This window comes from Canis lupus, chromosome 6, assembly GCF_003254725.2.
Source record: "Canis lupus dingo isolate Sandy chromosome 6, ASM325472v2, whole genome shotgun sequence".
Taxonomy (NCBI): Eukaryota; Metazoa; Chordata; class Mammalia; order Carnivora; family Canidae; genus Canis; species Canis lupus.
The window spans coordinates 56105011-56122817 of NC_064248.1; the positions used below are offsets into that span (position 1 = coordinate 56105011).

The window sequence follows — 17807 nt, forward strand, 5'->3', positions numbered from 1 at the left end:
TCCGAAAATAATTCACAGTGTTTTAGCCATTTACCTATGATACAGAATTTAAGATCTTCTCAAAGCACATAAAAGTGCTTCATAGTTATTAGCTTTTATATAGTACTTCACAATCAAGAAGCTCTTTTTATGGGGATCCCTGTGTGGCTCAGCGGTTTTAATGCCTGTCTTCACACCCAGGGTGTGATGCTGGGGTCTCGGGATCATCGAGTCCCATGTCGGGCTCCCTGCATGGAGCCTGCTTCTCCCTCTGACTGTGTCTCTGCCTCTCCCTGTCTCTCATGAATAAATAAATAAAAACCTTAAAAAAAAAAGAAGCTCTTTTTATGATAGTTTTTAGAAAATGTAGGCCCTTAAAAAGCCTATTAATACCTTATTTTATAAACATATCATTAAGAATGTTTAGTTTTATATAGATATTCAAATATGGCTATTATGTATATTGTTTTTCATTAGTGAAGTGATAATGCCATGTTTGAATATTATTTATATATATTTTGTTTTTCAGCTGAATTTGTATACATATCTGCTTAGGAGATGGGCATGATTTATGCTGAATATATGGATATCAGAATCTTAGCAACCGGAGGGATCTTAAGGGCTTTTTAAATTTTGGTTACCTACGTCAAACAGAAAGTTATCTTCAACTTCTGACATTTGGCTGTTAAAATAACTGCTTTGTTATAGCCATTGATGGGGATGTCTATTCTTTCTAAGCATCCCATTTTATTTCTGAATTGTTCAAACTATGTGAAAATTGTGCCTTGCATCTCTCCCACTCTACTCACTTAATCATTTGTCATAATTTTGTTCTTCTAGAAAAAGTCCCTCTTCTATAAAAATACTCTTTAGCCATTTGAAGACAGGTATCATGGGTCTTATTACATTTTAATTTATGCTAAGCAACCCTAGTTTTTGTTGAATTATTAGTTATGTTACAGCATTTCTGGGTCTTCATCACCCATTGGACATGTTTTAATTACTTGGCTTTCAAATGTTTTTCATTACAGAATACATTTATATTCCAACTCAGTATGCTAAAAAATGTATGTACGTGTAGTACGTAGTTGTAATACATATATGTAACTAAACCAACAATTTCATAAGAATATATGTTCATATAGACAATTTCATAAGAAGAACAGTATATATTTACATTGATATTTTCTTTTTCATTTTTAAAAGGTGCTGGCATTACCTGTCATATTGATTTTATTACTCTCTGAAGAACTTTAGCATGTAGTTTGGAAAACACTGTTCTAGTTTGTTCATGTTGCAGAACTGAAATATTTTCCAAAAGCTGGATGTTAGGACAATTGTTGCTAAAGTAGGTTTTACCTTTATAACCTCAAAGAAAATATTGTGATGGTGGTTATTAGGTATAACTTAACTTATTAGGTAAAACTTCTTACCTTCTTGGTAATAAATGCAATAAAACTAAAATATATTCAACTTTCATTTTTATTTGTAGGTGGCGACAGACAAGGTTGCAGAAAAGCTGAGTTCTACTCTCTCATGGGTGAAGAACACAGTATCACATACAGTCAGTCAGATGGCCAGTCAGGTGGCAAGTCCATCTGCTTCATTACACACTACATCCTCATCTACCACACTATCCACGCCAGCCCTTTCTCCATCTTCCCCTTCACAGTTGAGTCCAGACGACTTAGAACTCCTGGCTAAACTGGAGGAACAAAACAGGTGAGTGAGGTTGCTTGGCTTTTCTTTCTTTGCAGTTATACGAGCTCAATCATTCATTTATGTATATATGTATATATAAGTTTACCCATACTATGAATATTTATTTTCTAGTGTTTGGCTCCTTGTTTATCAAAATTATTTAACAAGAGTATTCAAGTCCTTTTTGGAAGAGTTGGTCTTAAAACTAAAGTTGTACTAAAATTTTCTCCTGGCTCAGATTGCTTTAGATTTAAAAAAAAATTTTTTTTCTTTTTATTTATTTATGAGTCACACAGAGAGAGAGAGAGAGAGAGGCAGAGACACAGGCAGAGGGAGAAGCAGGCTCCATGCACCGGGAGCCTGATGTGGGATTCGATCCCGGGTCTCCAGGATCGCGCCCTGGGCCAAAGGCAGGCGCCAAACCTCTGTGCCACCCAGGGATCCCTGCTTTAGAGATTTGTTTTCTTAATATAGCAAATTCCCTAAGTTCCTGAATTTTAGGATTCTTTTTTTTAAGGCAAAGAAACTACCATTTTTTCTTTTCTTTTTTTTTAAATTTTATTTATTTATTTGAGAGAGAGAGAAAGAGAGTGAGCATGAGCAGTGGGAGGGTGGGGAAGGACAGAGAGGAAGAAGCAGACCCCTCACTGAGCAGGGAGCCTGATGCGAAAGCAGGGCTCAATCCTAGGTCTCTGGGATCATGATCTGAGCTGAAGGCAGATGCTTAACCAATTGAGCCACCCAGGTGCCCCTAAAACTGCCATTTTTAATTTAAACTCTAGTCCCCTTTGGTTAATTTATAAAGTAATTTAATTTAGATATCTGATTTATGGTTTAGAGTGGGAAATCTCTTCATTCAGTTTATTCATGGAAGGCAAAATGCCCTTTTCTCTTAATGGGAATGAAATAGAATAGTTGTTAGGAATGTATACTCTGGACCCTATAAACCCTTTCACATTATTATTATCAGAAGCTCTTTTTGGGCATTAGCTACAAAAGAATTATTGGAAGACTTCCTTTTTATGTTCAGTCAAGATATATACTACCACTGGCTTTAAGGGTAACAAGAGAGATAACTTTTAGTAACTTTTTTTTGTATATAATTGACATAATAGAGTACATATAATTAAGGTGTGCAGTTTGATAGGTTTTGACATACGTATATATATTTCTGAAATAATCACGAAAGTCCAGAAAATGAACATATTATCCCCCTTCCCATCCCTAGGCAGCTATTGATCTGCTTTCAGTTACTGTAGATTAGTTTGCATTTTCTAGAATTTTATAGAAATCTGGAATAATATAATAAGTACTTTTCTTTACATGGAGTATTTTACTCAGCATAATTATTTTGAGATTCATCCATGTTGTAGTGTGTATGAATAGTTCATTTTTAATTGCTTAGTAGTATTCTATTATGGATATATCATAATTTATTCACTTTTTGTTATGAAATGCTGTGAATATTATTTATTTGTGTGTACAAGCCTTAGTATACATAGATGTATGCTACATTTCTCCTGGGCGGATACCAAGGATTGGAATGGCTGGTTTATATGATAGATGCATATTTAGCTGTCAGACTGTTTCAAAAGGGCCTATACTTTTTCACATTCCCACCATCACTATGAAATTTTCAGTTCATCTGCATCCTTGCTAATACTTGGTTAGTCTTTAGTTTTAGCCATTCTAACAGTATTGTTTTACTTTGCATTTCCTAATGGTGTTGAGAATCTTTTTATGTACTGATTTGCCATTGAAGTATCTTCGATAAAAGAAATTTGAAATTTTTTGCCCCTTAAAAATTAGGTTATTTGCTTTCTTATCATTGTATTTTAGGAGTTCTTTGTATATTTGGAATATGAGTTCTTTATCAGCTATATGGTTTTAAAATATTTTTTACCAGTCTGTGGCTTATCATTCTCTTAATAGTATCTTTTGAAGAACATATGTTTTAAATTTTGATGAAGTCCATTTTAAAATGGTTCTTTTATAGATTGTGCTTTTTTTTTTTTTAAAGATTTTATTTATTCATACACACACACACACACACACACACACACAGAGGCAGAGACACAGGGAGAGGGAGAAGCAGGCTCCATGCAGGGAGCCCGATGTCGGACTTGATTCTGGGTCTCCAGGATCACACCCCAGGCTGCAGGCGGCGCCAAACCGCTGTGTCACTGGGCCTGCCCCCAGATTGTGCTTTTGATGACTCAAGGTCACACGGCTTGACTCCTGTATTTTCTTACAGAAGTTCTAATAGCTTTATGTTTAGATCTGATCTATTTTGAGTTAGTTTTGTTTATGGAGCAAAGTATATGGATTCAAAGTATCTATACTTTGAATATGCATGTTTAATAGTTCCTGTACCATTTGTTGAAAAGGCTATTCTTTCTTAAGTACTTTTGCACTTTGGTAAAAAATTAGTTGTTATTGTATGTATAGGCTTATTTCTAGACTTAACTATGTTCCATTGATCTGTTTTCTATCTTAATGCCAGTACAGTTCTATCTTGATTACTGTGACTTTATACTATGTCTTGAAATCAGATCATGTTAATCCTCCAACTTAGTTCACCCATTTTGACTGTTTTTGGAACTTAGCATTACCATATGAATTTTACCTCAAGTTGTTAATTTCCACAAAAATACTTGCTGAGATTTTGATTGGAATTGTATTGCCTTATGTATCCTTTAGCCTTGCTAAACTTGTTCTGGTAGGTTTATATATTTGTTGTTTTTAGATTCCATGAGATTTTTTATGTAGATGAGCATGTCATCTTGAATAAAGCACTTTGAATTTCTTTCTTTTCAATATGGGTGCCTTTATTTTCTTTTTCTTGCTTTATCACAACTGGCCAGCACCTCTAGCAAATTTGAATATAAGTGGTGGACGTACATTCTTGTTTTCCTCATCTTGGGATAAAGCATCAGATATGTTAACGAGGTTTTTGTAGATGGCTTTTATCAGATTGAGGAAGTTCCTTTCTCTTCCTTGTTTGCTTAGAGTTTAAAAGAAATAGATTTTGGATTTTGTCAAATGCTTTTTCTGCATTTATTGAGATGATCATGTGGTGTTCCTCTTATTGTTTAATATGGTGAATTACATTGATTTCTGAATGTTAAATCAACTCTGCATTCTGGGATAAACTCACTTGGTCATGATATATTGTCTTTATAAAATATTGTTGGATTAGATCTGCTAAAATTGTATTTGGGATTTTTGCATTTATGTTCAGAGTGGATATTGATCTATAGTTGTCTTGTGGTTTGTTTTTTTTTTTCTTTTGACATTTGTATGTAATGTTTGTGTCCTTTTATTGTCTTTTCTAATATAAATGTTTGGTGCTGTATATTTCTTTTTAAGCCCTCCTTTAGCAATAGCCATTTAAACTTGTTGAGACTTGTTTTATGATCCTGAATGTGATCTTATTTTGGTAAATATTTTATGTGAATTTGAGAAGAAGGTATATTCAGCTGTTGTTTCGAGTATTCTGTAAACATTAATCAATTAAATTTATTTGATAATATTAAGTCTACTGTATCTTTGCTGGTTTCCTGTTTACTTGTGATATTGGATAGTGACAGAAGACTATTGAAACCTCCAACCATAATTGTGGATTTGATTATTTCTGTTTAAATTCTTTGTAGGCTTTGTTTCATGTAGTTTAAAGTTGTGTTTTTGAGTATATAATCATTTGAGTTTGTTATGCCCTCTTGTGAAATGTCTTCTCTAGTCCTAGTAATATTGTTTGCTTAGAAATCGACTTTATCCTGGGGGCACCTGGGTGTTGCCGTCAGTTGAGCATCTGAGTCTTGGTTTTGGCTCAGGTTGTGATCTTCGGGTAGTGAGATTGAGCCCTGCCCTGGCTCAGCAGGAAGTCTGCTTAAGTCTGTCTCTCTCTCCACCCACACTCATGTGTACACACAGTCTCTCTCTAAAAATTAAAATAAATCTTAAAAAAGAAATCTACTTTATCTCGTATAGTTATTGTAGCTTTCTTTTGAATAGTGTTAAAATTTTATATATTTTTCCATCCTTTTTTTTTTTTTTTAATCTTTGTCAGCCAGGCAGCATATAGTTGGGTCTTGCTTTTTAAAATACAGACTAATGATCCTTGCCTTTTAATTGGCGTATTTACACCATTTACTTTTTAAAAAATTGTAACAACAAAGTTTTATTTGTTTCTCATTTCATTTTCATCTCATGCTGCAGGTTAAGTACATCTTTGTTCCACACTTCTTCATTTTAGGACCAGTAATCAACCCCTATTCAGGATAAATCAGACTTGCAGCAAATGGAAAAGAAATAGAGTGGGAATACCTTAAAATGTCTATTAGGGAGTGATCTACATAATAGTCTTGCTGGAAAAACACATCTCTGACTCTAACAAGTAAAATGGCAAACAGTAGGTCTAGCTCTCCTCTCCCTGTTCTGCCCTACTATCCTGCTAACCTATTAAACCCATGGAAAAATTATAAGAATAATAACTTAAATTTTCTTTGACCACTTCTGGGGTATATAATGTAGATATGCAAGTTACATAACTAAAGTAAAAATTATGAGATGTAACTACTACTTAAAATAAGGGATTTATGGATATGCTTTTATTTAGGATTTTTTGTTCTCTTCTCCAAATATAGATGAGTCTCTGGTTATGTTACTTAACTCTCTTTAATTCAGAAAGTATAAAAATGGCTATATATTAGAAAATGATTTAAGAAACATGAAAATACCAACTTTTTTTTTTTTTTTTTTTTTAATTCATGAGAGAGAGAGAGAGAGAGAGAGGCAGAGACATAGGCAGAGGGAGAAGCAGGCACATAGGCAGAGGGAGAAGCAGGCTCCATGCAGAAAGCCCCATGTGGGTCTTAATCCCGGAAATGCCCTGAGCTGAAAGCAGACGCTCAACCGCTGAGCCACCCAGGCGTCCGAAAGTACCAAATTTTTATATAGTTTTTCCTACTTATAGTTTTACTGCAATTATGACTTTTAAAAAAATCAGTGCATGTGGCAATCCCAGAAAGATGTGAAGAAATGTGAAGAAATATCAAAGATCTGTTTGATGAAAGTTAATAATTGATAGCCTTAAAGTTGAAATGGGACAGCTATTTTTTTCTAATGTGTTAAATGTGTTTTTCATTTTAAAAATACAAAGGCTTTGGCAGAGATGAATTTAGGAAGGTAAGGTTCAAGTGTGATAGCAGTGCATTTTAATTAAGGAGGGAATGTTGCTGATTTAAATTTTTAATGGGTCAGCCATTATTTGTGTGGTTCAAAAGTTCGGCAATGCAACCATATTTGTTTCCTTTTATATTCGACTATTTGGAATAAACATTTACTTTTTAACAGATTTTTGGAGATGAGATATGAGAATAAGGAAATGAATAAGGGTTCTTTTAAACTAAAGTAAATGTATTTTATGTATTTTTAAATGTAGTAAACAAGAATCCTTGAAACCTTAACTTACATATCTTTATCTTACCAACATCTGAATTCACCCTGTCCAGTATGTTAGCCACAAGCCAGACGTGGCAAATTGAATGCCTAAAATGTGGCTGGTCTGAATTTTTATATGCTGTAAGAGTAAAATGTATACCAGATTTTTGAAGAGTTGATTTGAAAAAAGAATATCTCAATTAAATTTTTTATTACATGGTAAAATGATATTTTGACTATATTTGGTAAAAATTATTAAAATTAATTACATTAATTTTTTTTTTTACTTTATATGTGGCTTCTAAACACTTAAACTGATATAAAGGGCTTGCAGTATATTTCTGTTGTACAGTGCTAATCTAGATGATCTAACTTTCATCTTATCTTTATAATTTTACTACTAAAGCATTACCTTGTTTTCCTGAGGATACTCTCTATAACACAACCATGACTATTAAGGAAGTAAAAACAGATCTTTTCAAATATCTCTGTTAAAAATTCATGTAATTTCAATTGTATAAGAGGCCTTTAAGATCTTCACATAAACTCTTTATTTTTTTTCTTTTTATTGAGGATTATGTTGAATTTTATCAACTGATTTCTGAGGAATTTGATAATATAATTTAAAGAATTTATTAAACTTATGTTCCTATTGTTTTAAAATTAAGAAATGTAAGAAGTCTGCTTTGCTTGTCTGTCTGGAATGTCTGTATAAAAGTAATCCCCAAACCATCAGTTTATGATCAGGATATTTGGGAGGGAGGTGGGAGTCTCCTGTGTTTGCCTTCTTTGAGACCCCATCTTAAACAGAAGCAAAAGAAAACCCTCATGCTTTCAGAACTGGAGCCATCCCTGTCATGTGTAGGTATCCCACTGTAAGTTGTCTCTGAATTGTTTCCTGTGCTAATTTGTTGGGTTTTCTCTTAATTCTCCCCTTTTTGTTTCTGTTGCTTTGAGACTTGAATTTGTGCTTGATGGTGTTGATGAGAAAAGGTGTGCTTCCTCTGTGAATCAGCCAGATATTTTGTTGCTACTGATTTGCCTTTCTTTTAACTTGCTACTTGCTATTCTTTCTCTAGTACATTCATATCCTGTTTCTTTGATGTAACATTACGAGAGATACTTAAACAGTGTTTGGAAAGTTGATCCCCCTGAACCAAGTGCCAGTGAATTTAGTTTATGTAGTAATTTTTTACATTAGCTTTTCTTGGATCTTTCCTTATCTCTTTGTAAATTATCTTAACAGTTTACACATTTCTAAACGGCATGATGACCTGTTGCTGTGTATCCTGATCTTTTAGTTCTGATATCCATAGGAAAGCATTATGCTGAGTAAAATAGGATATCATAAATAGAGTAGTTCCCCATTGTCTGTGGAGCATACATTCCAAGAATGCCAGTGCTTGGTTGAATTTGTGGATAGTACCAAACTCTGTATATGTACTGTTTTTTCTATACATACATAGCTATGATAAAGTTTAATTTATAAATTGGGCACAGTAAGAGATTAGTAACAACAACTAATACTATAATAGAACAATTACAACAATACAGTGTAATAAAAGTTGTGTGAATGAGGTCTCTTTCAAAATACCTTAACGTACTCTTCTCTTGTGGTGATGTGAGATGTCTACCTTGATGAGATGAAGTGAGGTAAGTGACGTAGGCATTGTGACATAGCATTAGGCCACTGTTGATCTTCTGTTTATAAGTCAGAAGGAGAATCACCTGTTAATGGACCACATTTGATTGTGGGTGACTGAAACTGCAGAAAGTGAAGCTGTGGATAAGGGGGCGGGGGGAGGGGGGACTATGATAATTGCCAGGTTTCTATTTGTAGGCTTCACTTCTTTTCTAAGGTTCTTTTACATTGCCGTGCGTCTTACCTACATTGATGTCCCCCAAGTACTTCATACTCTAGATACCCAAAAGAGAACCCATTGTTTTCCTTCTCCTCCATTATATTTTTCAATGATGGTATTATTGTGAGAGGCTTTTTCTTTGATGTTTATCAAGCTACTCTTTTTTTCTCATATGCCCATCATGAAGTACACCCTCTACTGTTTTCCTTAAATAGGTGACCCTTTGGTGAGAATAATTATGGTAGCAAAATTATGGTGAAGGTAATCTTCCTAATAAGATAAAATTGAAACTACTTTCTGTTGGCGTATTCGCTTGTTCTCAGTTTAGTCACTAGTTCTGTCCATCAGGGAAATGGAAGTTCTTTTTCTCTCCTGAGTCTTCTAAGCTTCTGGAGCAGCCAAATGAAGATTCACTTAAAGTGTAGTCCAACTGAAAATTAGCTTTCTCGCACTCCCATCTCAGTTAATGTGGGGTTATAGAATTGTAAATGCTGCCCTTAGAGCAAAAACTTGGAGTTGCTTACTTAGGCTGAGGATTATGTATTCTCCAATAAATAAACATCCAACCTTTGATGTTTTAGTCTGGCAGCATTCTGGGAGGATGAATAAATTTGGGCTTATGAATTACTGTATAATAGTGGAAGATAAAAAATGGCCAGGAGGCCACACAAACCTGTGGAGAATGCCTTTGATTGTAGCATATACAATATTCCTGCTGGGTCAGTATTCTTTTCCTTGAATCTGTTAAATTTCTTCTTATATTAGTCATAAGGAAATTGTGATGGGATAGAAAGGTACTTTCTTTTTCTGCAATAAATCTGTGCAAGGCAGTGAACCCACATGCATTGCAAAAAAGGAAATAAGTACGTTTTGAATAGACTTCTCAGCAGTACACAGATCTGTGAGTAATGCTGTATTACCATTTTTCCAGTTGCTAGTCTCAAGACTTTTTTTTTTTTTTAAGATTTTATTTATTTATTCATGAGAGACACACAGAGAGAGGCAGAGACACAGGCAGAGGAAGAAGCAGGCTCCTCACAGGGAGCCTGATGTGGGACTTGATCCCTGGACCCGGGATCACAACTTGGGCTAAAGCTCAACTAGTTCTGGCATCCCAACTAGCCTCAAGTCTTTGGAAATTGTTGACATTTTCAGATAGTATGTACTTTCTACTACCATGTCAGAATATTTTAATTATATTACAACTAGGTGGCAACCTTTTAGGAGTCTTCCTGAGTTGTTTCATTACTGTATTTAGCAAAGAGGAATAAGAATACATGATTCTAACTACATATTCTGTAAAGTACATTTTCTTTCTTTCTTTCTTTCCTTTTTCCCCAAAGATTGTATGTGTTTATTTGAGAGAGAGAGAGAGAGAGAGAGAGAGAATGAATGAGCAGGAGGGGGAGGAGGCAGAGAGAGGGGGAGAAGTAGACTCCCTGCTCAGCAGGGAGCCGGATACTGGGCTTGATCCCAGGACCCTAAGATCATGACCTGTGCCAAAGGCAGACACCTAACCAACTGAGCCACCCAGGCTCCCCAAGTCTACATTTTCTTTATGAATGTGTAAATTCTTTTTCTGTGTACCATGATTTAGTAGCTCAATGGGGAGAGTCTTGACAGTATCAGTTCAAGTATTACTTTCTGGAAAATGTTCCAACTCTCTAACAAAAGACTTCTTCATTATACCTATAGCATTGAAAAAAAATTCTGAAGTTCACCTTTAGAAAAGTCTGAAATTTGCTAGAGTGACCAATGAATTTGAAAAGGAAAAAATGGAATAATGTTCATATTTTCCTTTCTTTACAAAATAGATACATTTAAGGGCACTTGGGTGGTGCATTTGGTTAAGAGTCCGGTTCTTAGTTTCAGCCCAGGCCCTAAACTCGGGGTCCTGGGATTGAACCCTGCATTGAGCTCTATGCTAAGCATGGAGTCTTCTTGGGATTTTCTCTCTTCCTACCCCTATGCCCCTCCTATTTGTGCTCTCTCTCTCTCTGTCTCTAAAATAAATATAATCTTTAAAAAACAACAACAGCAAAACAAAATACATATATTTAATATATAAAAAACAGTCCTTTACAAAGTAATAGTCATTTAAAAAAAAGTTTTAAAGGGCTTAAACTACTCAGCAATAAAAAGAAACAAACTAGCCTTCCTGAAAGGGCTTTCAGGAATAGAAAAGCAGTAGATTCTCCCCTAATTGTCACTACTCCCAGAGTCATTAACCATAGATAGTATTTTTTCCTTTCTTTCTTTTTTTTTTTTTTTTAAAGATTTTATTATTCATGAGAAACACAGAGAGGAGAGAGAGAGAGGCAGAGACACAGGCAGAGGGAGAAGCAGTCTCCTTGCAGGGAGCCTGATGTGGGACTTGATCCCAGGTCTCCAGGATCACGCTGAAGACAGCGCTAAACCGCTGAGCCACCGGGTTGCCCCCATAGATAGTATTTTCTGTAAATTTTTATAAAGTTGGTGTATAATTTGCAATCAGAGAAATGCTCAGTTCTTTAGTTTGAGTTTTGACACATTTGTGTGTAAACCGTCCATTAACACATAGATGATTTCTCTCATGTTAGAAAATTTCTGTCATCCCAGAAAATTCCCTCATTCCCTTTCTAGCATCCTCACTCCTCTGAAACTTATTTTGATTTTTATTGCCATTGATATATTTTACCTGTTCTTTTTTTATATAACACTTTTTGAGATATTATTCACATACATGCAATTCACCAATCTAAAGTATACATACAACTCTGTTTTTTTTCACATATCCAGAGCTGTATAACCATCACCACAAGAAAGCACATGTCCATAAGCAGTTAATATTCCATTCCTTCTTGCTCCTCTCACTTCTGCTCCATTTCTCAGCAAAAACTAATCTACTTTCTGAGTTCTAGATATTTTATATCTGTAGAGTCATACAGTGTTTCCTTTTGTGACTTCTTTCACGTTACATAATGTTCTCAGGGTTTGTCCTTGTAGCATGTACCAATACTTCCATCCCTTTTCATGAATGAGTAATACTTCATTGTATGGCTATACCAGTGTGGTTTTTTTTAAAAATCTATTTAACAATTAATGGACATTTGCATTGTTTCCACTTTTTGGCTAATGTGAATAATGCTGCCGCTAACATGTGTTATGTAACTTTTGTGCACTGTCACCACAGGAAATTGCGTGTCCATTAGCAGTCACTTCCCCTCCCTTCTTGGGCATAGATTTTCATTTCTCTTGATTGTATACTTAGGAGTAGAATTGGTGTTCACATGATAATTCTTTGTTTAATCATTTGAAGAATTACCATACTGTTTTCCAAAATGGTTTTTACCATTTTACATTCCTAAAACTGGTGCCTAAGAGTTCCTATGTCTACATTTCTTCACCAACACTTGTTATTAGGTCTTTTTGATTATAGCCATCCTAGTGGTTGTGAACTGGTGCCTATTAAGGTTTTGGTTTGCATTTCCCAAATGATTAGTGATGTTGAACAACTTTTCATATGCTTATTGGCCATTTGTAAAATGTAAACATTTTGAAAAATGTTTATTCTGATTATTTGACCATTTTTTAATTGGCTTGTTTGTCTTTTCAGTGAGTCATAAGAATTTCTTATATATTCTAGATAAAAGTCTTCTGAGTTGCAATTTTTTTTCCTATTCTGTGGGTTTTCTTTTCACTTTCTTGATGGATCTAGTAAGGTATGAAACATTTTTAGTTTTGATGAGTTCAATTTGTGTGTGTTTGTGTATTACTTATTCAATACTTTTGGTGTCATATTAAGAAGGCTTTACCTAATCTAGAGTCATGAGGATTTACTCTTATATTTTCTTCTATACTATCTTGTTCTTGAACTTCATATAAGTGGAATCATGTAGTATATGCTTTTTTGCATCTGGCTTCTTTCACTCAACCTAACATTTGTAAGATTCATCTATGTTATTATGTGTATCAGCAGTTTGTTACTTTCTTTTTTCTTCATTTTTTTAGTTTTTTTTTCTTTTTATTGCTGAGTAGTATTGCAGTGAATGAAATGTATCACAATTTGATCATTTATTTTTTCTGGATATTTGGGTTGTTTTGGGTTTTAACTATTATGAATAAAGCTTCTATGAACTTTCTTCAAGTCTTTCTGAGGACATAGGAATTCGTTTCTCTTGCTGGGTCATATGAAAATGTATTTAGTCCTTCAAAGTGGTTGAAGTATGACCATCAATATATGACAGTTAAAATTGCTGCCATCCTGGGCAACAGTTGTTATGGTCAATCTTTAAAATTTAGCCATTCTAATACATACATAGTGTGATTTTAGCTTACATTTCTCTGATGACTAAAGTTGTTCAATGTTTTTTGATTTCTTATTGGCCACTTGATCTTCTTTTGTAAAATGTCAATTTTAGGTCTTACTCATTAAAAAACTGTATTAACTTTTGATTTTAAGATTTTTTGTATATTCTGGATACTGATCTTTTGTTAGATACATATGTTGAGAACACTTTTTTCTTAATCTATCAATTACCTTTTCATTTTCTCTTTTGAAGAGCAAAGTTTTTAAGTTTGATTAAGTCTACTTTATTTTTTCATCAATTTTTTTTTATGGTTAGTGTTTTCTTGTGTCCCATGAACACATTTGTTTCCTCCAAGGTTGTAAAGGATTTTTCCTGTTTCTTCAAGGAGTTTTAATAATTTTAACTTTTATATTCATAGCTGTTGTCCATTTGAGTCATTTCTGTATGTCAGGGACAGTATTTTAAATAATGTATCTTTATTTGGAATACTTCATTTATACGTTTTTTCTTATACTTCTGTATATTTGTGTATGTTATTTCACTGTCCTCTGTTCAGGTTTTCTATTTCTTCCTGTTCCAGTTTTAGTAGTTTGTGGTTTTCCAGAAATGCGCCCATTTCTTCTAGATTGTCTAATTTATTGGCATAAAGCTGCTCATAATAAGTTTTTAAGATTATTTGTATTTCCTTGGTATTGGTGGTGATCTCTCCTTTCTCATTCATGATTTTATTAATTTGAGTCTTTTCTCTGTTCTTTTAAATAAGGCTGGCTAATGGTTTGTCTATTTTATTAATTCTTTCAAAGAACCAACTCCTGGTTTTGTTAATCTGTTTCACAGTTCTTCAGGTCTCTATTTCATTGGGTTCTGCTCGAATCTTTATTAACTCTCTTCTTCTGCTGGGTGTAGGATCTATTTGCTGTTTTTCCTCCAGCTCCTTTAGGTGCAAAGTTAGCTTTTGTATTTGAGTTCTTTCCAGTTTTTGGATGGATGCTTGTATTGTGATGTGTTTCCCTCTCAAGACTGCTTTTGCTGTATCCCAAAGATTTTGAAAGGTTATATCTTCATTCTCATTAGTTTCCATGAATCTTTTTAATTCTTCTCTAATTTCCTGGTTGACCCTTTCATCTTTTAGCAGGATGGTCCTTAACCTCCACGTGTTTGAAATTCTTCCAAACTTCTTCTTGTGATTTGGTTCTAATTTCAAAGATTATGGTCTGAAAATATGCAGGGGATGATCCCAATCTTTTGGTATCGGTTAAGACCTGATTTGTGACCCATTATGTGGTCTATTCTGGAGAAAGTTCCATGTGCACTTGAGAAGAATGTGTATTCAGTTTGCGTTTGGATGTAAAGTTCTGTAAATATCTGTGAAATCCATCTGGTCCAGAGTGTATCATTTAAAGCTCTTGTTTCTTTCCAGATGTTGTGCTTAGAAGATCTGTCGATTATAGAAAACGCTACATTCAAGCCACCAAGTATAAGTGTATTATTATTATCTAAGTATGTCTTAACTTTGGTTATTAATTGATTGATATACTTGGCAGCTCCCACATTCAGGGCATAAATATTGACGATTGTTAGGTCCTTTTGTTGGATAGATCCTTTAAGTATGATATAGTGTCCCCTCTTCATCTCTTACTACAGTCTTTGGGATAAACTTTAGTTTATCTGATATAAGGATGGCTACCCCTGCTTTCTTTTGAGGGCCATTTGAATGGTAAATGGTTCTCCAACCTTTTATTTTCAGACTGTAGGTGTCCTTATGTCTAAAATGAGTCTCTTGTAGACAGCAAATAAATGGGTCTTGCTTTTTTATCCAGTCTGAAATCCTGCACCTTTTGATGGGGTCATTAAGCCCATTCACGTTCAGAGTTACTATTGAAAGATGAATTTAGTGTCATCATGATACCTATTCAGTCCCTGTTTTAGTGGATTGTTCCCTTGCACTTCCTCTTTCTATTATAGAATCCCCCTTAGTATTTCTTGCAAAGCTGGCTTGGTGGTCACATATTCTTTCAGTTTCTGCCTATCTTGGAAGTTCTTTATCTTTCCTTCTATTCTGAATGAGAGCCTTGCTGGATAAAGTATTCTTGGCTGCATGTTCTTCTCCTTTAGGACCTATTTCAGTGTCCTCTGAAGATAAACTATTTTATCCTCTTTTCTGACTCACACCCATGATTGCACCTGGCATTCCTGCTTACACCAAAAGTTATAACTTGGCAATATCTGAGACCTTTCTAACTCTCTAAAAGCCTTCTGTTTAGGGACTTTTTCATCTATACTTCCTTTGTATCTCAAACTTATGTTTAGCTTAGGAAATACCAGTATTTCCTTTTTAACTACATGTCTCTATTGATGGTAGTGCAGTAATTAAATTACTTGGCATATAACAAGCACTTAATGAATAATTAACTGAAATAAAGAACTTTGGCTCAAGTTATTTAAGTAAAGTTTGTTTTTCTATACTATTTAGAATTCAGAGGGATTAGACTCATACATAAAAGTACTTACATAGGTAGACTAATTTTTTCCCTAAGATATATTGTGGACTTACTGAAGTAATATCTATGGAAAAAACAGTAGTTAAGTAAACACCATCATTAATTATTTTTTCTAATAAAGAATATTTATAGCAAATAGTTTGACCCTTAATTTTTCTGTTTCTAGCAACATTTGAGATATTTTATATAAATTATTGTTGCAATGGAAATAAATTATCCCATAAATAAGAATAGAATTTGTTCAGTTTATGTTATTGTGTTTTATTATTGAATATGACAGATTTGGGATTTGAAGTTTTTTTTAATATGGAGATTTTGATTTTATTTTAACTCAGTATTTAATGTACTTTGCACTGAGCTAAATCCTGTCAGGAACAAAAGGATGATTAAGTTATAAATCTCCCACACAAGGAGATCCCTGGGTGGCGCAGCAGTTTGGCGCCTGCCTTTGGCCCAGGGCGCGATCCTGGAGACCCGTGATTGAATCCCACGTCGGGCTCCCGGTGCATGGAGCCTGCTTCTCCCTCTGCCTATGTCTCTGCCTCTCTCTCTCTCTCTCTCTCTCTCTCTGTGACTATCATAAATAAATCAAAATTTAAAAAATACTTAAAAAAAAATCTCCCACACAAAGGGTATTTCTATAGTCTATTCAGTAGAATTTGACATATATGTTTCTTTATTAGTTTTTATTTATCTTAAATTACTATTGGGAGCATTTCTTGTATCCTAAGCAGATGACTTTCTCAAGAAATTACTGGAAGTATATAGTAGCCATGTTAAAAACACAAATAGATCTTTGAGGGTTCTTATTTGAATGACATGTAATTTACATCTTTATAGTGATGAAGCCACATTTCCCAACCTTTCTTGATAGTCTGTTTCTTTATGAAAGAAATCATGGATTTGATGTGATGAGTCATGGACTTGATCTCTGAAATTATCTTAATTCATCTTTCAACAGATAAGGAAATATAAAGGTGATAGAGCCTTAAGAGTGAAGAGGTCTCACTTTGAGAGTGCAAACCCAATGATAAATAACAGCTGTTAGTTGCCTGAGTTTTTGGGAGATAGTAGGGATTATCGTGATCCCTGGGTGGCTCAGTAGTTGAGCGTGTCTGCCTTTGACTCAGAGCATGATCCCAGACTCCCGGGATTGAGTCCTACATCAGGCTCCTTAAAGCCTGCTATGTCTCTGCCTCTCACTCTCTCTCTCTGTCTCTCATGAATAAATAAAATAAAATCTTAAAAAAAAATAGTAGAGACTATGGAGACTGAATGGGTTAAAGTACTCCATCTAAAGAGTGAAGCACCTACTCTGCTATACCTTGTTGTTCCTGTGCAGGAATATGGGCCTGGTTTTGTCCTATCTTTTTATTTTTCAACAGAATCCCCAGAGTTGTAAATAAATATGAATATATGTGTATATAAACAAGTAAAATATTCCAATTTAATATTAATAATTGTTCAGTTTATACAAACACTGTATGGCCAAACAAAAACACTTTGGGGGGCAGATTTATACGTGGGTAGAGAAAAGTGAAAAAAGAAGTGGTCTTTTTGGGTGATTTGTATGGCCCTGCCTTGCTTTTTTTTAGCCTACGACACATTCTAAACATGTTAGGATTAGTTCTTTCATAAAATTTGTTATACCTGTTCCAACTGTAGTTTCTTTATTTCTGAAGCCCTCCCAACTACTTTTCTCACCGAATTTCTTCTAATTTGTATTTTTTAGTGAGATGAAGGGAAATTATGTTGGGACTAATAGCACTAAAATATTTCACATAATTTACTATCAAGTTTTGAAATTTGGGGCACCTGATGGCTCAGTCAGGCATCTAACTCTTGGTTTTGGGTCAGGTCATGACCTCAGGGATGTGAGATTGAGCCTTGTGTCAGACAGAGTCTGCACTCAGTGCAGAAGTCTGTTTGAGGTTCTTTTTCCTTCCCTCTCTCTTTGCCCCTCTCCCTATCTCTCAAAGTCTTTAAAAAGTTTTTGAAATTGCCATTCTTAGATGAAAAAAATATAGCAGTAA

At 34.4% G+C, this 17807-nt stretch overlaps 1 protein-coding gene across 11 annotated transcripts in view; it reads left to right on the plus strand.

Moving 5' to 3' along the window:
* EVI5 (ecotropic viral integration site 5) overlaps window positions 1–17807 on the plus strand; it is a 194883-nt gene that overhangs the window by 45425 nt on the left and 131651 nt on the right. For all 11 annotated transcript variants that reach the window (XM_035718027.2, XM_035718024.2, XM_035718022.2 and 8 more), the window contains one exon: window positions 1472–1701. In XM_035718027.2, coding sequence (XP_035573920.1) covers window positions 1472–1701 — 230 coding nt within the window. Of the gene's footprint in view, window positions 1–1471; window positions 1702–17807 lie in introns of those variants that run through there.